General features: G+C 42.2%; 1 protein-coding gene across 5 annotated transcripts in view; it reads left to right on the top strand.

Annotated features, from left to right (window-relative positions):
* The window catches only part of FAT3 (FAT atypical cadherin 3), a 703955-nt gene that overhangs the window by 629457 nt on the left and 52586 nt on the right, over window positions 1–21912 (top strand). For all 5 annotated transcript variants that reach the window (XM_021926426.2, XM_021926429.2, XM_021926427.2 and 2 more), the window contains 5 exons: window positions 9653–10042; window positions 12890–13104; window positions 14588–14725; window positions 15676–15819; window positions 18582–18779. In XM_021926426.2, coding sequence (XP_021782118.2) covers window positions 9653–10042; window positions 12890–13104; window positions 14588–14725; window positions 15676–15819; window positions 18582–18779 — 1085 coding nt within the window. The remainder of the gene's footprint in view (window positions 1–9652; window positions 10043–12889; window positions 13105–14587; window positions 14726–15675; window positions 15820–18581; window positions 18780–21912) is intronic.

Raw genomic sequence — 21912 nt, 5'->3', positions numbered from 1 at the left:
AACGCTTGAACTCAGGAGGCAGAGGTTGCGGTGAGCTGAGATCACGCCACTGCACTCCAGCCTGGGCAACAGAGTGAGACTCTGTCTCAAAAAAAGAAAAAGAAAAAAGAAAAGAAAATCATTTTTAAATCACATTTCTTGAAATAACTTTATAATGAGACCTTGACAAAATGATTTTCCAATTAAAGCCAGTGTCATTCTGAAGGCAAACTATAATGAAGCATAGAAATATCCAGAAAAAGTAGCCTATAGAATATGTATCTTTTCTGCAATTTCAAGTGGTATGTATGTTGAGAATTAAACTGGCCTGCGGAACAACTTGAGTACTTGATTGCTCTCCAAAATTGATATTGAAGAACTATTTCTCATGTACATAATTTTTATAATAGTTCTTTTATTTATTACAAACATGCTGTGTGTTTACAAACATGCTGTTAACCTAGAAGGGTAAACAAAAAAGAGAACAAATCATTTTTAACCATGATTACCATTTTGATAGAAATCCCTTCTGCCTTTTTTTTTTCCCCCACAAAACTAGGCTCATAAATTAGATATGATTTTGTAACTTGCTTTTTTGATGACCTGCAAATGTATTTCTCTGCCCTTATGTATTCTTTTACATCTTTATGTGACATTGTACATTGTATTCTATATACACCATATGACCGTGGGATGATGGATTCAACCAGTCCTCATTGTTGGAAAATTGGGTAGGTACCATTTTTTTCTCACAAATGCAATTATTTAGCAAAAGCTTTGTATATGTATATGAATGTTTTATATACATTTTTAAATATTAAAAAACTAAACATTTCTTAATAAAAGAAAGCAGTTTTCTCCACATTGCCCTTTTTCAAGGTTATTTCATTCTTTCAGCACATGCATTTGCAATGGACATATATGTGTACTGTGTGCATCACCTACGTATGTTATGTTAGCAGGAATGTATACTTGCTTTGGTCCCCTAGTTGTTTCTTCTGCAGTTCAACATTCATTGCTGTCTATGTGCCAGGCTCTGTGCTCAGTTTTGGGATTCAAAGATAATAAGACACAGTTCCTTTACCTAAAAGGTACACTAATCTACTGGGAGAGGGGATATACATATAACTAATGATAATGCAAAAAATAGAGGCAAAAATAACATTAAGGGAACACAGAGGAGGAAATGACTGAGGAAATTAAGGAAGCTGTTCCAGAGGAGACCCTGCAAAGGATATGTAGGATTTTGACAAGAGAAAGAGATAAGAGAACATTCGAAGAGGGCAAAGCACAAATGCAGACCAGGGAAGGAGATATGTGGGGGACCTTCAGGCAGCACTGGGGTAGACAGTACAGAATGGAAGTGGAGCTGGAGATGACACTGGAAAGCAGGGTTGGGACCAGATTGCAAAGGACTAGAATGCCATTCTCAAAAGTTTTTGCTTCTGTTTATAGGAAGTTGGAAGACAGTGGCTGTCTGAGAAGCTGGGGCAAGCCTGGATCCAGAATTTTGGAAACTTAGCCCTGGTTAACTTTAGACGACAGGGTATCAACTCTGCTACAGTTTGCAATTAGGAGTCTCTTACAGCAGTCTAGGCAAGAGAGAATGAGAGCCTCACCTGGCCACAAGACATTCAAGAGATATCTCAGAGGCAGAATCAAAACAACCCAGCATTCCAATTTATGTGAGACAGGAAGTTAGGGGGTTGACATGCAGAAAAGTAAACCTCTAAACTACTATGTCTAGTTCAAGTAATTCTTCCCAAGTTGCTAAGCTTGCAGAGTTAGGGATGTTGTCTTTGGGACTCCACTTACTCTCAACTCAATGCCTAGAGTAGTCAAGCAGACAGGTGGCACTTGGCAAGTCCTTATTAAATGGAAGTGTCATAGCCAGTGTCTGCTGCAAGACAGACAGAAACCTTCCACTTCTCAAAAGAAACAACGCTGTATTTTAAGAATAAGGCCATGGCAAAGGAATGCGATGACGTACTCAAGAACCCAAGCTTTGTTGATCATTTTTCTTCAAAGGATAATCCTTCCAGTTTAAATAAGGGCATGAGTTAATCACCAAGCCTGGGTCATAAAGACTGAAATCTAAACATACTTGTGGCATTTCAAGCACTGATGAATAGATAGTAATAAAGCCAGGAGAAAGTGTTGGCTCAAAACCAACTTATTAGATAGCCTGTGGCATGGGATTGAGAAACTAACTGCAATAGGACAAGAAGGAACCTAAATAGGGATTGAAATATTCTAGATCTTGATGAGGGCAGTAGATTCATGAAGGTAGACATTTGTGAGAATGTATGAGGTAGAGAGACTTAAAATGTACTAATGTTATGATATGTAAATTATGACACCTCAATAAAGTTGATATAAAAATTAGAGATTAGAACCCACATTAAAAGTGTTACTAAAGTATGATTGTTGAAATTGCTTTAAATTATTTCTTCCCAAGGTACCTACTCTTTTAAGTTTAAATCCCTTTATAAAAACCAGTTTACTGCAACTTAGTGCAACCCACATTTTTTTTATCATACTTTATGTTCTAGGGTACATGTGCACAACGTGCATATTTGTTACATATGTATACAAGTGCCATGTTGGTGTGCTGTACCCATTAACTCGTCATTTACATTAGGTATATCTCCTAATGCTATCCCTCCCCACTCCCGCCAACCCACAACAAGCGCCAGTGTGTGATGTTCTCCTTCCTGTATCCAAGTGATCTCATTGTTCAATTCCCACCTATGAGTGAGAACATATGGTGTTTGGTTTTCTGTTCTTGCGATAGTTTGCTGAGAATGATGGTTTCCAGCTGCATCCATGTCCCTACAAAGGACACAAACTCATCCTTTTTGATGGCTGCATAGTATTCCATGGTATATATGTGCCACATTTTCTTAATCCAGTCTGTCATTGATGGGCATTTGGGTTGGTTCCAAGTCTTTGCTATTGGGAATAGTGCTGCAATAAACATAGGTGTGCATGTGTCTTTATAGCAGCATGATTTATAATCCTTTGGGTATATACCCAGTAAAGGGATGGCTGGGTCAAATGGTATTTCTAGTTCTAGATCCTTGAGGAATCGCCACACTGTCTTCCACCATGGTTGAACTAGTTTACAGTCCCACCAACAGTGTAAAAGTGTTCCTATTTCTCCACATCCTCTCCAGCACCTGTTGTTTCCTGATTTTTTAATGATTGCCATTCTAACTAGTGTGAGATGGTATCTCATTGTGGTTTTTATTTGCATTTCTCTGATGGCTAGTGATGATGAGCATTTCTTCATATGTCTGTTGGCTGCATAAATGTCTTCTTTTGAGAAGTGTCTGTTCATATTCTTTGCCCACTTTTTGATGGGGTTGCTTGTTTTTTTTCTTGTAAATTTGTTGAGTTCTTCGTAGATTCTGGATAGTAGCCCTTTGTCAGATGAGTAGATTGCAAAAATTTTCTCACATTCTGTAGGCTGTATGTTCACTCTGATGGTAGTTTCTTTTGCTGTGCAGAAGTTCTTTAGTTTAATTAGATCCCATTTGTCAATTTTGGCTTTTGCTGCCGTCGCTTTTGGTGTTTTAGATGTGAAGTCCTTGCCCATGCCTATGTCCTGAATGGTATTGCCTATGCCTAGGTTTTCTTCTATGGTTTTTACGGTTTTAGGTCTAACATTTAAGTCTCTAATCCATCTTGAATTAATTTTTTATATAAGGAGTAAGGAGGGGATCCAGTTTCAGTTTTCTACTTATGGCTAGCCAGTTTTCCCAGCACCATTTATTAAATAGGGAATCCTTTCCCCATTTCTTGTTTTTGTCAGGTTTGTCAAAGATAAGATGGTTGTAGATGTCTGCTATTATTTCTGAGGGCTCTGTTCTATTCCATTGGTCTATCTCTCTGTTTTGGTACCAGTACCATGCTGTTTTGGTTACTGTAGCCTTGTAGTATAGTTTGAAGTCAGGTAGCGTGATGCCTCCAGCTTTGTTCTTTTGACTTAGGGTTGTCTTGGCAATGCAGGCTCTTTTTTGGTTCGATGTGAACTTTAAAGTAGTTTTTCCCAATTTTGTGAAGAAGGTCATTGGTAACTTGATGGGGATGGCATTGAATCTATAAATTACCTTGGGCGGTATGGCAATTTTCATGGTATTGATTCTTCCTATCCATAAGCATGGAATGTTCTTCCATTTGTTTGCGTCCTCTTTTATTTCACTGAGCAGTGGTTTGTAGTTCTCTTTGAAGAGGTCCTTCACATCCCTTGTAAGTTGGATTCCTAGGTATTTTATTCTCTTTGAAGCAATTGTGAATGGGAGTTCACTCATGATTTGGCTCTCTGTTTGTCTGTTACTGGTGTATAAGAATGCTTGTGATTTTTGTACATTGATTTTGTATCCTGAGACTTTGCTGAAGTTGCTTATCAGCTTGAAGAGATTTTGGGCTAAGACGATGGGGTTTTCTAAATAGACAATCATGTCATCTGCAAACAGGGACAATTTGACTTCTTCTTTTCCTAATCGAATACCCTTTATTTCTTTCTCTTACCTGATTGCTGTGGCCAGAACTTCCAACACTATGTCAAATCAATAAACGTAATCTAGCATATAAATAGAACCAAAGACAAAAACCACATGATTATCTCAACAGATGCAGAAAAGGCCTTTGACAATTCAACAGCCCTTCATGCTAAAAACTCTCAATAAATTTGGTATTAATGGAACGTATCTCAAAATAATAAGAGCTATTTATGACAAACCCACAGCCAATATCATGCTGAAGGGGCAAAAACTGGAAGCATTCCCCTTAAAAAGTGGCATAAGACAGGATGCCTTCTCTCACCACTCCTATGCAACCCACATTTTTTGTGTGTCACCTGCAGGCTAGATCCCATGCAGGCAACAAAAGACATAGGAGTGAATGTCAGAGACAAGACCCTGCAGAGAAGTCAGGGCAGCTGCCAGCAAAAGACGCCAAACCAGGCAGAACATAGCTCTTTCTGGTTCCTTAAGTTTAGTGATCCTGATCTTAGGAGGAGGAGAGAAAATACTTTTTAAAGACCAGGTCAAAAATAGCTCAGTGTATATGCTGTGTTGGTGACTCTTGCCGTCTGGTTTCAGTGCTGATTTTAACACCTTTAGCAATCTCAGATTTAAAGCTAAGTTATTCTGGCACTTGGTAGGTTAGATCCCTAGGGATGATCCTATCACTGGGGGTTATTTCTCACTGAAGTGTAAGGACTTGTATAACTGTAAGCTGTAGGTGTGAATTCTGAGCATTTAACTGAATGGTATGAATCTGCTGTGTTAAGTTTTCCTTCCATCCTGAAGATTCTAATAGCTTGTCATGATCCAGCTGAATGTGGATTTTTCCTTTGTTGATGCTGGCCCACTTAGGCCCAGGTCCAGCAACTTAATGAGCAGTTGCAGGGAGCATTCACTGGAAATAGAAATGAAACCGACTCCCTTTATGTAACTAGGAAAGGAGGCATAGTGCTGGAAAATAATCTTAGACCTCAACTGACCTGGGTTCTGCCACTCTAGAAATGCAGACCCAGGGAAACGAAGTGACTTGCCCAAGGACACTTGTGTAGTTTGGTCAGGCTATGACCGAGAGGTAAAGTCCCCTGACTTCCAGTACTAGACCACATTGCCTTCATTTTAATGCATTTTAAACTGACTTTTATGTACAGTCCCATGTCCAAAAAGTTCAACTTTCCATTTGGCCCAATTGAGAGGAACCTGGACTCCATTTATAAACCCTCTGAGAGGCAGAATATAACTGTCTTTCACAACCCATTCCTGAATTTCACAGCTACTAGGAATTTTTATGTGCTGTTTTCTTCCTCCTATCCCACTCCACAAAGTGCCACTACCTATTACTTTCTTTGAGCAAATAGCGATTTTAATCATTCTCTTTTTCCTTAATTTCAATTCTCTGAAGGCCTATCTGCTCCATTTGCCACAGATAACATGCAGAAACCTCACTTGCAATGAGGGTCGCACTTCTCTTGGTAGCCTGGCATTTCGGCATTTAAAGAAGCTAAGTATCTCCATCCCCATTAAATTAGGCTCAAATTGGAGAAGAGAATTACATAGTTAAAAACACAGAGGCAAAATGATGGATTAATGTTATACCTTAATGTAACACATCATGACATGCAGTAGGAGCATTAGACCAATTAGCAAGCAAGTCTTCTGCTTGGGTTCATCATTTCTGCTGTGTATGTAGAAAGGGATAGCAATTTGAAGGATGGCATTTATCAAACCCCTTTGGATAAAAAGTGTCCACTCTAGCAACATGACCTGCATTCATTATAAAGATGGCACCCCATTTGCCCACATGGCAAAGACCCAAATGCTACCCCAAAAATACTGTTTCCAAATTGGCGGTTATGCTTCTGACTTTATTTCTAAAACTTATTGAAATCCATTGCAATTTTGTCTAAATTGGAAGTTTAATATGCTCCAAAAATATATCCTGCTCTTTTCTTGAGAGGCAGCAAATTCTAAGTGATGCCATTTAGCAGGTTTTTTGGTCTGGGTCTCCCCCACCCCTCTCTGCTCTTCGTTCCTTATCAGTCTGATTGGTAACAGAAAGGAGAGAGGAACAATAAATCTTCCAGTTCCTCCTGGTGTGAATGCCCAAGATATTGTCAGAAGCAAAATGTATGAGGAGGTGGGGGGAGTGTGGGTCAGCAACTTGCAGGGGAAAGGGATGGTTTTCTGCTATGGTAAAGCAGAAAAACCCTGTCATGGAGTTTAAATTAACAGAATCTGCCCGGAGGGGAGCCATGGTCTTTGTGTGGCTGATTAATGTCAGTCCTGTAAACGCAGCACTCCAACAACAGGGCTAGTCAGCTGACCAGGAAGCTTGGAGAACAAGAATCTCCTGCCTAGGGGATCAGAGCCCAGCTGAGTGCCTCTAAACAGGGCTGAAGAGAAAGCTGCAGGCCAAGAACAGAAGTGATGGAATTAGATTTCAGCTATGTGTCTCAGTGAAGGAAACACAGGCAGCCATTAAAAGCACCTTCCCTTTTGGCCTTGCTGCTGCAAAGAGCAGCAGCGTGCAAATCCGCCCCTACCTCTCCTCACTCATCTGTTCACAGCAGCATGGCCTTCAGAACAGTGTGTCAGAAATCACCTTCTTCCAAAACTGATCTTCAGGCCTGAAGAGGAAAAATTTCCAAGCATAGATCTCCTGAAATCCCTAAGGAGATTGGGCAAAGAGCCTAGGGAAAACAGGACTTTGCATGTTGTTCCTCATGCCTACCTAAAAATGCTGGTTGCACCAGACAAGTCCTTGGTTAATGCATTAGTGAAATGGAATTTGTAGTTCCCAACACATGCACTAATGAAAGTCCCTGCATGAATTTCCTGCCTGCTCTTCTTGTTGGCAAGAGCAGCGTACCATATGCTGGAGGTGGAAGTTAATTCTGTAGGGAATGTGTGTGATTTGAAAACCTGTGTGGTGTATTTATGTCAATTGCTGATGTGTTTCCATAAATGCATTTTTGTGACTTTGAGAGGCATCCTGAGACCACTGAATCAGTCAAGGCAGCTTCCGGGGCACACAACCTATTCTGACACCCAGACAGGGCCATTGTTTTCCAGGTGCAAGCTCGATCACCTCTGCAACCCCTCTGTGTATTCCCCTAGGGATTCATGTTGAAGAATTCAATCTTGCAGTCACTCCAACAATAGCCAGAAAGCACCCCTAAATGACTGCTCTGAAGCCTTATTTCAAGGAGGCAGCAAGAGAAGAGGAAAGCCTTCTTATTTTTAATCCCAGCATCAATAAAATCACAGGTTGATGTGTATACATCACAGGGCGGTTGTTTTGAAAAAGAAATAAATGATGAAACTTCGGAAAAAATGGACTCTCTGGAACGGAACCAAGAACAAGCTCTCAGTGTTGACCTTTTGGTTAAAGCCACATAATGCAATTTATGTCATCCCTCCAAATATATGATTTTATTGGTTTGCTGGGAACTTGGGCTTAAGAGAAATTGTACACTAGGAAAGTAAAACGTTTAGCTCTTATTATTGCCAAATGAGGTGTTACAATAAGAAAAAAGATGGCTAGGCCCTCCCCTCTAAGAGCTTATATTCTAAGGTTCCATGATTCTCAAAAGACATTTTCAGATGGTTGTCATAACTAAAGACCTCTGACTAATGTCTGTCTTCATTAACAGTATTTAGATTCAGAATGGTGCTTTTTCAGCTGACAAGGCTGTTACAATTTACTTCTTATAAATCCTAACAACTAAAGTGAACTTGAGGTTTCTAAACCATTTCCAAGTGCTGAGATCCTCTAATGAAACCAGTTAAATCAATATTCAGAACTAGAAGTCAATCCAACTGTTATTCAATAATTAATTGGTAGTTAATAGACATTTCCTAGTTTATATGTTTTAGCTTTAGTACATAGTAATATAAAATGGTATTTTGGTAACTAAGTACATTTCTTGAAATCGTAGAGCAGGAGAGCACCCTTGGACTAGATCCTCTCCCTTCCTTGATGGAGTGCTCCAGGCTCACTGGCCCTTGGATTTCTTTCTTCCCTCTATAATCCCTTGTGACCTCATTCATTTCTCATGGCTTTGCGTGACATCTGTACACCAATGACACTCAAATTTATAGCTCCATCTTGGCCCTCTCCTCTGAACTGCAGCCTCTTCTATCTGACTTTCTGCTTGACATCTGCACTTGAATATCAAATGCACATCTCACACTTAATCTGTCCAGAATAGGGCTTCTGGTCTTTCATTTAAAACCTAGTCTTTCTGCAGCCCTCCCCACCTCAGCTAATGACAGCCTCCTCTTTCCAGTTGCTCAGGCCAAAACCTAAGGGTCATTCTAGAAGCCTCTGTTTCTCTCACATCCTATATCCTGCCAGCTCCACAATCAGAAAACACTCTCGCCACCTCCAAGTTCAGAACACATCCAGGAACCCTTCATTTCTCACCAGCTGGTTGCTTAGAATAGATGTGGAACCTGACCCCTACTCACCACTTCCGACACCATCTGCCTTGTTCAGGCCACCAAGATTGCATGCTTCTGTTGCTGTAGGAGGCTGCCGACTGGTCTCCCACCTTCCTCTCTGGCTGCCCTTCCATCTGTTCAGGAGCAGAAGCCAAAGGGATCCTGTTAAAATCTACATCACGTCTCATGACTCCCATCTCACAGCTCACCAGTGGCTTCCCCTCACCACCACTACAGCCCCACTGTAATGTAAAATCTCCTCAAGAAATGTTGGACTTGCCCATTGCTAGACTCGCAAGCCCCCTAGAAAGTGCCTGGTAGATTCTAAATAAATCTGTGTTGAAGTAATTAATTAATTCATCGGTTTGGGTTGGTTTCTATTTCTCTTTCTGTGCCACATCTTTACCGCTGCATCTATTAGCCTCTGAGAGTTTTTCTTAAAGATCTGTGGGGGGCAAGTTGTATATTGAGAATATCCAACTATTTCTGATATTTGTTGCCAATATTTTCCCAGTTTCTTTGCCTTTTAATTTCATTTTTTCCCACGAACTGAAATTTACATTTTTGTAGAGCCACAGCTGTCTGTTTCTGTAATAACTATTTTTCTTGTTGTGGGCCTTCAAAAGTCTGCAAAGCTGTAACATTCTAGCGCAGATCATCTGGCCTTGCTCTTGCCCACTCATGTTCCTGTGTCTCTCCCACAGGCATCAACAGGAAGGTCGTGTACTCCCTGGCAGACTCAGCTGGTGGGGTCTTCTCCATTGACAGCTCATCCGGCATCATCATCCTGGAGCAGCCACTGGACCGCGAGCAGCAGTCTTCATACAACATCAGCGTGCGGGCCACTGACCAGAGTCCTGGACAGTCCCTGTCCTCTCTCACTACTGTCACCATCACCGTCCTGGACATTAACGACAACCCCCCAGTGTTTGAGAGGAGGGACTACCTGGTGACGGTGCCTGAGGACACCTCCCCTGGCACCCAGGTTCTTGCTGTTTTTGCTACCAGCAAAGATATTGGCACAAATGCTGAGATCACTTATCTCATCCGGTCTGGGAACGAACAAGGGAAATTTAAGATCAACCCCAAGACAGGTGGGTAAATAGCACTGTACTTAGAATGCAGAGCTTCAGCTTGGCATGGTGGCTCACACCTGTAAACCCAGCACTTTGGGAGGCCGAGGCAGGAAGATCGAGTGAGTCCAGGAGTTCAGGGCTAGCCTGGACAACAGAGTGAGACCCTGTCTCTACAAAAATTTAGAAAAATATATTAGCCAAGCATGGTTGCATGCACCTGTGGTCCCTGCTACTTGGGACGCTGAGGTGGGAGAATTACTTGAGCCCTGAAGCCAGAGGCTCTAGTGAGCCACATTCCTGCCATTTTACTGCAGCCTGGGCAACAGAGTAAGACCGTGTCCAACATACACACACAAAAAAAAAGAATGCAGGACTTCACTATATCCTGCTTCTCCTCCACTCTGCCAGCCCTTCTTGGCGGACTCTTTTTCCTCCTCCTACCTCCTTCACAGAGGAAACAAATCTGGTAGCAGGGCCCACATGCAGACCACAGAGTGCCCTCCAGCTTTTAAGGATGGCTCCTGCTAAATTTTAAGCTCCTTGCTGTGGGCTTACTTAGCAAATATCTTACCCCCAGGTTGGCTCCAGAATTTCTAGATGGGAGGGCTCAGGGGCAGCAATATGGTTTCTCAATGGGGAGAGGAAATACTATTTGTATTCCAAGAACAAGAGTTTGTTTGATTTTCTCTCTTTTCTGTTTGATGTTGGGTGTTTTGACTTCAGTCATATGTGCACATGTTGGAAAATGTTCGTGGGGATGAGCCTCCATGTGCAACTGTCCACACTTGGACTGCCACTCTTTCATGACCTGCACAGGCAGATGCTGATAAGTGATCTGCATGGTGATATGCAGCCTTCTCAACTCAGCACCCCAAATAGACTCATCAGTGAGCTGGAACTGGTGCTTTTTTTGAACCCAGTTCACAATTCCTGATCAGAAAACTCATTTCTCACCAGATCCTTTTCCAGCTCTGGGGGAACGTGTAGCATCACCTAGGGAATAAAAAGGTGCTTTGAAATAAAGGGAAAGAATAAGAGAGAACCCTGGGGCTTTCTCTTCACCAGCGAGTTAATAAGTATTGGAGGTGCTTCAGGCAAATAAAGGTCGTAATTCTAGAAAACAAGCTTGGATATTCTTTGAAGACTAAACATACTCATCCTTGTGTTTTCATAGAGTGTATGGATTTCTATCCCAAAGCTCTTTGGTGGATATTCTCACTATTTCCCAATTCCCCTATGAATAGTCAAGGCAGTTCCCATTTTGCAGATAACAAAGATGAGTCTCTCACCTTCCAGCCTTTGGACATAGTTCCCTTGTCACTCAAGAAGTATGCACCTGTTGAACAATGTGGCAAAGGAGGTCCATTTTCCTTTGGATAATCCAGTAAATATAAGCAAGAAACCATTATAATTAGCAGTGTTTATTTAACATGGCAAATACTCCAGGCTCTTATTAAGTAAAACCAGAACTTTAAAGACGTTGAATAATTACCACAATGTCCACTGTTAATAAGTGGTTTATCCAACGTTTGAACTAAGATCTTTCTGACTCTGGAATGCATATTCTAATATAATATAATATAACACTGCTATACTATAGGGATACCAAAAATGTAAGAAATGCAGTCTTGGCCCTTAAGTATTGGAAGGTGAAAATATTGATGGAAGAATTGCATCACAGTCTCTCCTGGCAGTAACTGTTTACTAAAGTCATTATCTCAAATAAAATGTATGAGGGTTTCCCTCATTTAAATATGTGTTGGCCCTAGCCTGTCTAGTTATGGCCATTGTGTATAAACACCATGGGGAAATGGCTAAGTACTATTTAAATTGAGCACTGGTTAGCAAGACTGGGATGCAAAATAAGCACTAGGGGTGGTAAGTGCTAAGAAAACTTAATTATGGAGAGAAAGAGGCTCTTGTTACAGGTATGATTTCTGTGTTTTGCCTTAGGTAGAAAGAGCCTATTGGCAGTCTTAGCAACTAGAGAAGTTGCCTGTCTGGAAATGTGAATGGTCATGACCTTCTCACCGGTCCTCATGATTGTTTACTAGGTGGGAGGAAAGTAAATGCCCTTGAGAAGTGTTCTGCAGGCTATACAATGACTGCAGACTGCAGGATTGGGTTACCTCCCCAGAAAGGGCTAGGATGGGAGGGATATAGCACCAACATCCAGCTAGCTGCTTTCACATGTTCTACTTATTTAAGCAATTCTGTGACACAGACATTATCGTCTCTATTCTGTAGTTGCGGGCACTAAACTCAATATGTGCCTGCTGAGCTGTCTGATTTCCAAGTAGTTCCTTTTCCATTATGTCTCTATACCTTGAGATTTCTGAGATCTTTGCCCTCTTTGTGCCATCATTGTTTTAGAGAAATGCGTTTTAACTTGGCAAGGCAACTTTGTGGTTAATCCCATTCAGTGAAGTCTGCAAGTATTTACTTGCTGACAAGAATGGGGTCATACCATCACATCCCCACATCTCAGCTCATTCTTGGTCTTCTTCTGTCCACCTGAGGCATCAGAAGACACCTATAAGGGATGCTTGTTTTTGTTCCTACTCGTTAGTTGTGTGAGAGTGAAGATGCCAGAGATTTTCAACTGCCTCAGAGATGTTCATAAACTGTTACAGAAACATGTAAAGACTTTTCATTTCTTCAGGGTTATGTTTGATGGCTAGCTATGCTCTCACTGACAGCATTAATCAGACTTCTGTAATACTTTCAGTAAGGCATTAAATAAACAAATTCCTGAATGTTTAAGTTCTTGGCTGGAGAGGATGTTAGAAATATTACCATGATTATAGAATTGCTGACCAGTGTTTTTTCCTAATCAAATATAAAGCTCCCCATTTTTCTTCAAAGGGGGTATTTCTGTCTCTGAAGTCCTGGACTATGAATTATGCAAAAGGTTTTACCTGGTAGTGGAAGCCAAAGATGGTGGCACCCCAGCTCTCAGCGCTGTGGCCACTGTCAACATCAACCTCACGGATGTTAATGACAACCCTCCCAAGTTCAGCCAAGACGTCTACAGTGCGGTTATCAGTGAAGACGCCTTGGTGGGAGACTCTGTCATTTTGGTAGGTACCTGAGGTTGGGGATGGTTCTAGATGTCTGGGACTAGTCATCCACAATAAAGTGAAGAAGAAAGCAAAGTCTGTCTTGGATTTTCTTCACACTTCCCCCTTTCAGTGTCCATTTGTCCCCAAGAATGGGGGCCATCTTTCTATGGCTCCTTCTGTAATTTGTATATTAGGAAGAGTCTGATAGATTAATTTATATCAAGGTGTAAGTGACTGATAATCACTTATCTCCCAGGAGCACATCTTTTTTGAGAAAACAACACAGACCATAGGGTGAATTTTTAATGATGGCCCCCTACTTAGATGTGAACATAGATGACAGTTTATTAGGTGGCTAGGCGGAATACATTCTTTTTTTCTTTTTTTTTTGAGATCTGTTGCACAGCATGATGAATATAGTTAATAGTGGTATATTGTACATTTCAAAATGGCTAAGAGTAAGTTTCAAATGTTCTCACCACAGAAAATGCTAGGTATTTGAGATAGTTGATATGTTAATTAGCTTGATTTAATTATTCCACGTTGTGTTCGTAAATCATAATATCACTTTGTACCCCGTAAATATATGCAACTATGATCTGTCAATTTACAATTTAAAATTATTAGATTGCTGAGGACAAAATAAAATCCTTGTCCTCCTTTCCCCCTACACACACAGACACACAGAGTTGGGCAGCTACAATTTGGAGCAAAGCTAAGATTGATTGGCCACTCTTAAAGGAGACTTTTCCAGGAGGAACTTTTTCTAACAGTAAGAACAAGCCATGTATCCTGAGAACACAGATTCTCTTAGACCGCAAATTACATTTTGGAACAATGAGTCCCCTTCTCACCATCCTTCCCCATCCCTTGGCTGGCAGGTCCCTTCCATCCAAGTCATCTCGTTACAGGATGAGGCTGGAGCAGCTCTCTGCTGGAGGACAGTGCATTTCTTATACATCAGAAGTGCACTCCTCAGGCCCGCTCTGCTTCCTGGAAAGTACACGAATATGTCCATACATACAAATTTCAACATAATCAACCTGGAACAATAGACAGAGGGGCTGTATATTTGCTGTGGGGGAAGGGGAACTTTCTTGGCTTCCTTAACATGGAAATGCATAGACCTAGAGAATCCCTGACTCAATGACAGAGACCATAGCTTGCAGGATTGGGAAGAAATCAAAGCATTCCTGTCTATTAGCTTTGGGGTCTAACCATACTGTCTCAAACCCTGAGGAAAATCAGGCCTAACAGGCATCAGGCTATGGGCAGGTAAAACATTAACATAGAAATAAAATGGCAGCTGCGGGCCTGGTGCCACCCTCCTTCAGCTGATCAATCATCTCTTCTGCTGGGGGCGTGGTCACTAACATTAGAGAGCAGAACTCCCGAGAAAACTGTCACAGCTGCACCCATTTAAACAGATCTGGGACCCAAAGAATCAACCTTTGCTCTCTTATGTCATGACTTTTCTTTGTTTTGCTTGTTTTCCATGAAGCTAATAGCAGAAGATGTAGATAGCCAGCCCAATGGACAGATTCATTTTTCCATTGTGAATGGAGATCGGGACAATGAATTTACTGTGGATCCTGTCTTGGGACTTGTGAAAGTTAAGAAGAAATTGGACCGGGAACGGGTAAGCTAATTTAAGACAGTGCCCTTCCCATCCACATCCACCGCTTTCCTAGAATCAGGGGCACAAGCTCCAGGGGTATAAATAGGAAGGAAGGTTCTCCATTCTAAGTAATGAGAGTACATAAGGATGGGCTAAAATGCAGCATGAAATATTAGGGTTAGACCATTGATAGAATTTTCTTCTTATAACAGATGCTGATTATGGAGGTTTTAAAGAAAAGATAAATATGTATCTTTTTAGGTGGTTTGAATTTTATCCCTTCCTAGAGCAAAATACTTTCAGGGTATTGGGACCCTGTGGTCCTGACTTTACGAGCAACTTTAGCCCTCGGTGAGCAGATACAAAAAGATCACCTGAAGGCATCTAGGTCAGAAAAAATAGTCCAAAAAATTTCTCTGTCCAAGGTTAAGTGAAGTTTCTAAACATTGTCTTTCTTCACCAAAAACATGCATCTTCAAAGGGAAATTAAATATGGAAAAGGATGACATGATATTGATGCTGAAAAGCAGATAGACTCTACTGGGTGATATATGCCCATAACCCCAGAAATATTAACATTGACAAATAAGACAGATCAGCGATGACAACTGTTGCATTGAGCAAAGGCCCAGAGCCTGGGTCCTAATCAGGGTGGTTTTGTCCCCCAGGGACATTTGGCAATGTTTGGAGACATTTTTGGCTGTCATAACTGGGCAGGGGGTGATACTGCCTCCTACTTGACAGAGGTCAGGTTGCTGCTAAACATCCTAAAACACACAGGTCAGCCCCCAACAACGAAGAATTATCCAGACCCAAATGTCAGTGGTGCCAAGAATCACCTGGTCTAGAAAATCAAACTAAAGATGGTTGATCTTTGACGAAGCACAGCCTGAAGATCTAGTTCCTCTGTGTGTGCACAGAAGGAAGGAAGTACTATACCTCTTTACTGTCACCTCTTTGTACCTTGGCAGGTGTCTGGATACTCTCTGCTTGTCCAGGCAGTAGACAGTGGCATTCCTCCAATGTCATCAACTGCAACTCTCAACATTGATATTTCCGATGTGAATGACAACAGCCCAGTATTTACACCTGCCAACTATACTGCTGTGATTCAGGTGAGCAAATCTTGCCTGCCAAGCACTTGTCCCTTTGCATTCAGCTTTCTTCCTCTGCTGTGGTTTACTCATTGTGGTTTATTGCTACTATTACTTAATGTCATCTCATCCCTTCATAGGGCAGGTATTAAAAGAACCTAGTTCTTCTACCACAGCTGATTAATAAATGTGAGTAAGAGCTATCGAGGGGTGGATTTTTTTCAAGTGTCAGGCGCTTTATGCACACTGTCTCTCCCCACAACAACCCTGTGAAGAGGAATGGTGGATTGGCCCCCACTTTATAATTGAAAGAGCTAAGGATCTGTAAGGTTAAGTAATTCACCCAAGATCATGCAGCTGGTAAGTGGCAGAGTCAGGATTTGAACTTGGGACTATCTTCTGCAAAAGAATTCTCTTTCCCCAGTGGCAGGCTGCCTTTAAGCAACTTTATGCTATTCTGGCAGATGACAGAGATTGATACGCATTGTCTCATCAGTCAAAGACAGATTGGGCATCAGGATAGAGCTGGTAGTCATTAAAATTAATTTTCCATAACCAATTTGTTTAACACTTTAAATCCACCTGCTCTTTAAAGTCAGACTGCAGGATAGAGTAACTTACTGCTGGTATTCTGCTGTAAGAGAGAGTGGCTCTTCTTCCCATCTATTTTTTATTCCACGAGCACAGTACTAGGTACTGAGCGTCCACTACTTCCCAGTATTTCCAGGAGCTGAAAGCACAACTTTAGGAGGGTCAGGAAATCCAGCCCAGGAAAACTGTCAGTGTAGAGAACTTAGAGGAGACAGAGTGATGTGCATGTCTTGGAGGGCCACAGGTATTCTAGAGAATCAGTTCTTGCCTGATCCAGTTTGGCCTCAGAATCACTCCCAAGGAGTCCCAGGACTTTGTGGGTGGAAGGTGAAATGTGAGTGGGCTAGGTCTTGAGGGTCCCCTTTGGAATAACATTCAAGAATTTGAGCCTGACCAGACATAGCTGGCCTCCTCAGACCCCAGGGCCACTGAGCTGTCCAGCAATCAGACTGGAAGGCAGCCTCGAAGGAAGCAGCTGTCTGCTGGTTCCCACCCCTTTGTCAGCGAAATCTGATTCTTTCCCTGTGGTTTTCTCCTCCTCTCTGATGCTTTTTCCAGCAGCTCTGCATTCTTACCACACTCCTGCTTCCCCAGAGCTTTGCCCAGAGTCCATACCTTCCTCCATTTCTCTTTCTCTCAGCTCACTCTTCTCCATGACTATTGCTCACAAGGATGCTCTCTGCCCTCATGGCCTCTGTTTGCTAACCCCAAAACAAAGTGGGTTTCTCCTACTCAATATTCAGTTTTATGACACGCATCGATCAGCTTGACAGACTGTTTTCAAATGCGCAACAGGAGGTCAACAGTGAAAGCACGGAGAGGCTCAGCCCATGAGCGATGATGGGGCCCCTATCCGCAGGGCAGGCATGTCTGTGTTACCTTACACCCTTCTTCTCAGATGGTGACCCTGAGGGCCACACTGTCTCTCTCCCTGTCTTCTATGCAGGAAGCGGCCTTTAGAGAGTAAGCAAACAAATCAGTCAGCCTTGTGTTTTGTGTGCTGCTGAATATGTTGTCAGCGTGAAATAGTAAGTATATGTGGGGCTATGGTGGTCCCACGACTGATTCCAGAGGGAGACTGTCTAGTTTTTGATGACCAACAGGACACTTGTGAAAAGGAGCAAAATAAGAGGTCTCTACAGTCCTTTTCTCTTTCTTCTTCAAAAAATATGCCTCCGTTTTCCTAACCCAGAATGACTTTCTTATTCCCACACATGGTTTTCCTAAGACTAATTCAGCACATAAAACTTGACTGGGTCTGCCCTCCAAACTGTAGTGTATCATCGTCTCCATCTCTGCAACCCAAACTCGTTTAATCCTTACATCGATGGCGTCATGAGGCCTGAGCTGATACAACTGATTTCAGGCCCAAGCTGTGGTATTGCTGAAGCCTCAACAGAGTAGGGGAAAGGACAGCAAAGACTGAGCTACAGAGGATTTAATTTGGCATTTTCAACGTGAGGATAATCTTTGACCCAAGAAGGAGCTTTGCATTCCCATTTGGGGAAAAAAACAGAGAAGTTCTGCAAAATAATGTTTACGTAATAGAATCAGGACTTCCAAGAATTCTGATGAAATTAAGGATTCCCTTTCTGTTCATTGTCAAATTAAGGAATGTTTTACCCCAATTCCCTTCCCTAAAGGAATGTGGCAAAACCGTGTTCTGGAGAATGAGGCAAGGTATAAAGCCCCATTTTCCACTGGGAATATGCCTTTGTATATTGACTAGAAAGCTGCCAGGATGTCCCACCAGAAAATCCAATGCTGTGACATGGTGTGTTGGGCCTCAGCATAGTTGTGTTGTGACATGTGTGTGTGAGGAAGTGCCTCCCCATCCCAGTGGAGCTCTTCAGGTCAGCTTGGGCATTGCCAGCTCACCCAGGACAAGGTGTGCCCAGCACCATGCTCAGAACCTGTAAACCCATGCAGCTTCAAGTCCTTGTGTTCACACTGGTAAAGATTGTCCCATAGGTGGTTGTGGGAAGCAGCCAAAGATAAAAAACATGACAGTTACAGACACCAACATGTTTTCAGAAGACGAGATAATATCACAGGGAATCCCTTCTGCTGAAAGCCCTGTTTTCTAGCTCAGCACTCTCAGCCTGTAATGATGGATTTTTGTTTTTGTTTTTAATCAATGCGAAGAGAAGTGTAATTTTATCTTCCTTTTTACTATATACTCTTTTATGCAGGAAAATAAGCCAGTGGGCACCAGCATCTTGCAGCTGGTGGTGACAGACAGAGACTCCTTTCACAATGGGCCTCCCTTTTCATTCTCTATTTTGTCGGGAAATGAAGAGGAAGAGTTTGTGTTGGACTCCCATGGGATCTTGCGGTCGGCTGTGGTCTTCCAGCACACAGAGTCTCCGGAATACGTGTTGTGTGTCCAGGTATGGCATCGCGCCCTGTCTCCATCGTGCTGTCTTTCTTTCTCATGCTTGTTTCTGTCCACTTTGGTGGATTTTTTCTTTGCTGAGTAAGTCAACATAATTCATTACTATGCAGGAGTGTTCCCCTTTTAATCTCAAATTCAATTTCACACCAATAAAAGCTGCCTGTGTGTGTGAAATTGAACAGGAAGGAAGGGAAGCATCATTGTTCAGGAAGGACATTCCTGTAGAGTATGCCCAACAGATGGTCACTGGGCTTAAATCTGCATTCTAAAAACTCCTGCTGCTTTACACTATTACCCACCACATTACCCCACTTGGGGCAGCTACCAATCCCCGTCGTAAGGGGAGTTAGCCGTGTCATGCCTCTGCTTGATAGGCCTTCCCCAGTGAGGCAGGAGGGGACAAAGGACTCAGCTGGCAATGGCCTCCAGCATGTCAGTTCCTCATGGTCGTTGGCCTGTGTGACATGAAATGGGACAAAGAGGCAAAGGTGGCAGGTATGCAGAGTATAGAAGAAGCAGGAAATGAGAGGGCCCCCAGAAGTTCCCATGTACGATTTCTGCAAATACCAAGATTTGGATCCCATCAGGGAAACTGAGTGATTTTTTTCTATCCACTGTTGCCTACAGAGGACAATCTAGGCTCATTATTAATGGTGAAAATAATAGCAATAGTAATTATTGATATTGGTATAGCATTGACTTGTATACATTGTCTCTTTGGATAAATTACACCTTACTTTACTCCATGAAACCTTCTGAATTAAGGACTGCCAGCTCCAAGCACATCAATGAACTTTTCAATTGCCATCCGCTCCTCCAACAATATTGTGTAAATGATTTTATATCACAGGGTAGTACTCAAGGCAAGGAGAACTTTTCAGTGCCTTCTCACAGAAGCTAGCACAGTTTGCCTATCCTGTCCAGATACAGAGCAGATTTCACATCTTAGGTTTTAGAATCTTTATAAAAGGGTCTCTCTCTGAGTCCCTTGTATTAAACTACCACTGAGTCCTGCGTTTTCTTCCTTTCGTCAGTCATACTACCATTGCCACTGCCTCACTGTATTCTGCACAGCCCCATCATCGTGCTACTGTGGCAGGAGCCTCCTGGGTGCTTCCTCTGGCTTTAGCTTCATTCTCTTCTGACCCAACCCTTCACTCCTCCCATATTAATCATTCTACTTAGATTATGTCATTCCCCTTAATCAGGGACCAGCAAACTACAACTCTTGGGCCAAATCCTGCCCTCAGCCTGTTTTTAACAATGAAGTTTTACTGGCACACAGCCTCCTTCATTTAGATATGTGCTGTGACTGCTTCCTTGCACAGGACAGCCTGGCATGGTTGTGATAGAGGCTGTATAACCCACAAAGCTGAAAATATTTATTATCCAGTCCTTTTCAGAAAATGATTGCTGATCCCTGCCCTAAACTAAAACTATCTGTTGGTTTCCTAGTGTTTGAAAACTTAGGCCCTGCAGGCTGAATTCTGCCCCAGACTTTCAGATTTTGAATTTCAGGACCTTTTGACAGACACCACTCTCCAGTCCTTCTCTGGCCACAGGCCTATTGCTCTCTCACCTTATACCCAGCAGCTTCATGCCTTTCTTTCATCTTTCTGGCCTCTGACTTGTGAATGGGAAACCTCTGGTCTATAAAGTCTAAACTCCACTCTCCTTTGAAGCGCTCCACGGTTTGACTTCAAGTTCAATCTAATTTGCTAAAGTTATCTCCTCCTCCATGAATTTTACATTCCAGAGTGTCTTGTTCACATCATCCATCAAATAAAGTATGTGATGATGGCAATAATAAAAATAACAACAGATGGACACAGTGGCTCACACCTGTAATCCCAGTACTTTGGTAGGCCAAGGCAGGAGGATTGCTTGTGCTCAAGAGTTCAAGACAGCCTTGGCAACATAGTGAGAACTCATCTCTACAAAAACAAAAACAAAAAATAAAGTAGCCTGGTGTGGTGGTGCACATCTGTATTCCCAGCTACTCAGGAGGCTGAGGTGGGAGGATCACTTGAGCTCAGGAGGTTGAGGCTACAGTGAGCTGTGATTGCACCACCACTGCACTCCAGCCTGGGTGACAGAGCAAGACCCTGCCTCTAAATAAACAAAACAAATAAACAAATAAAAATAACAATGACATGAACCATCATGTACTAAGTGTATCTATGGATGAGACCTGGGTTTAGTGCTTTGCAACGACTCTGTCTTTGAATCCCCACAACAGAAGGACCCTGTGAAGTGAGGCTACTATTTTACTCATATTAAAAATACAAAAACTGAGGCTTAGAGAAGTTAAGTAACATACTCAAAGCAGGATATGTAGTGGGTGACAGAGACAAGATTCAAACTCAGGTCTGCGTGATGCCCAGGCACCGGCTTTTTCACTGCCTTCCACACACAAGGACACATCTCTCCCCAGATCCCACCTGGTCTGCAGGGTTCACATTTTCAGATACCTGCTCCATAAACCCACCTCATGGGAATCTGCCCTTCTGAAGCCCTGCCCTTCTGAATACTTCCGCCTTGCATGCCATCAGTGTTCAGTAAAGACCTGTTGCCAGAGTGGATGTTCTGTTAATTATTATACATGGAAGGAAAAGAAAAAGCGTTTTTATCAAGCTACCTAGCTTTTCTTTTCATTGTGTTACATTTTATTTGAAGCCTTACCGTGATATAATTCCCACTTAAATTATGTCATTTCTTACATATGCAGAAAGGTGCTATCTGGGTTCAGTCAAAAGGAAATAATCCAACAAAAAACAGAAATTTCTCCTCCAAGTGGAAAGACCACTTTATGAGGTTTCCCCTGTGGTTGCTGCATAAAATTAAAACAAGGTCAGCCCATTGCGGGCTTATTGACTCTTGTAGCCCTCTGTCCTCCTTCTCTATTCACCCCAGCCAGCTTTATTGTGTTGATACATTTTATTGTCCATAGCAGAGTGTACATATGGGGATGAAAGGTGATAAATCACTCCTCTTACTTAAACACACGTCCTCAGCATTTTTCAGAATAGTGGCAAGGGATGAAGGAAGAAGCAAATGTAAAGGTACAGACGTCTTCTATCTGTGGGTTTTTAAAAACTTGCTATGGTTAGTTTTCTTCGTTCGTTGCC

This window comes from Papio anubis, chromosome 12 (assembly GCF_008728515.1).
Source record: "Papio anubis isolate 15944 chromosome 12, Panubis1.0, whole genome shotgun sequence".
Taxonomy (NCBI): domain Eukaryota; kingdom Metazoa; phylum Chordata; class Mammalia; order Primates; family Cercopithecidae; genus Papio; species Papio anubis.
This window is presented reverse-complemented; position numbering and strand designations above follow the sequence as displayed.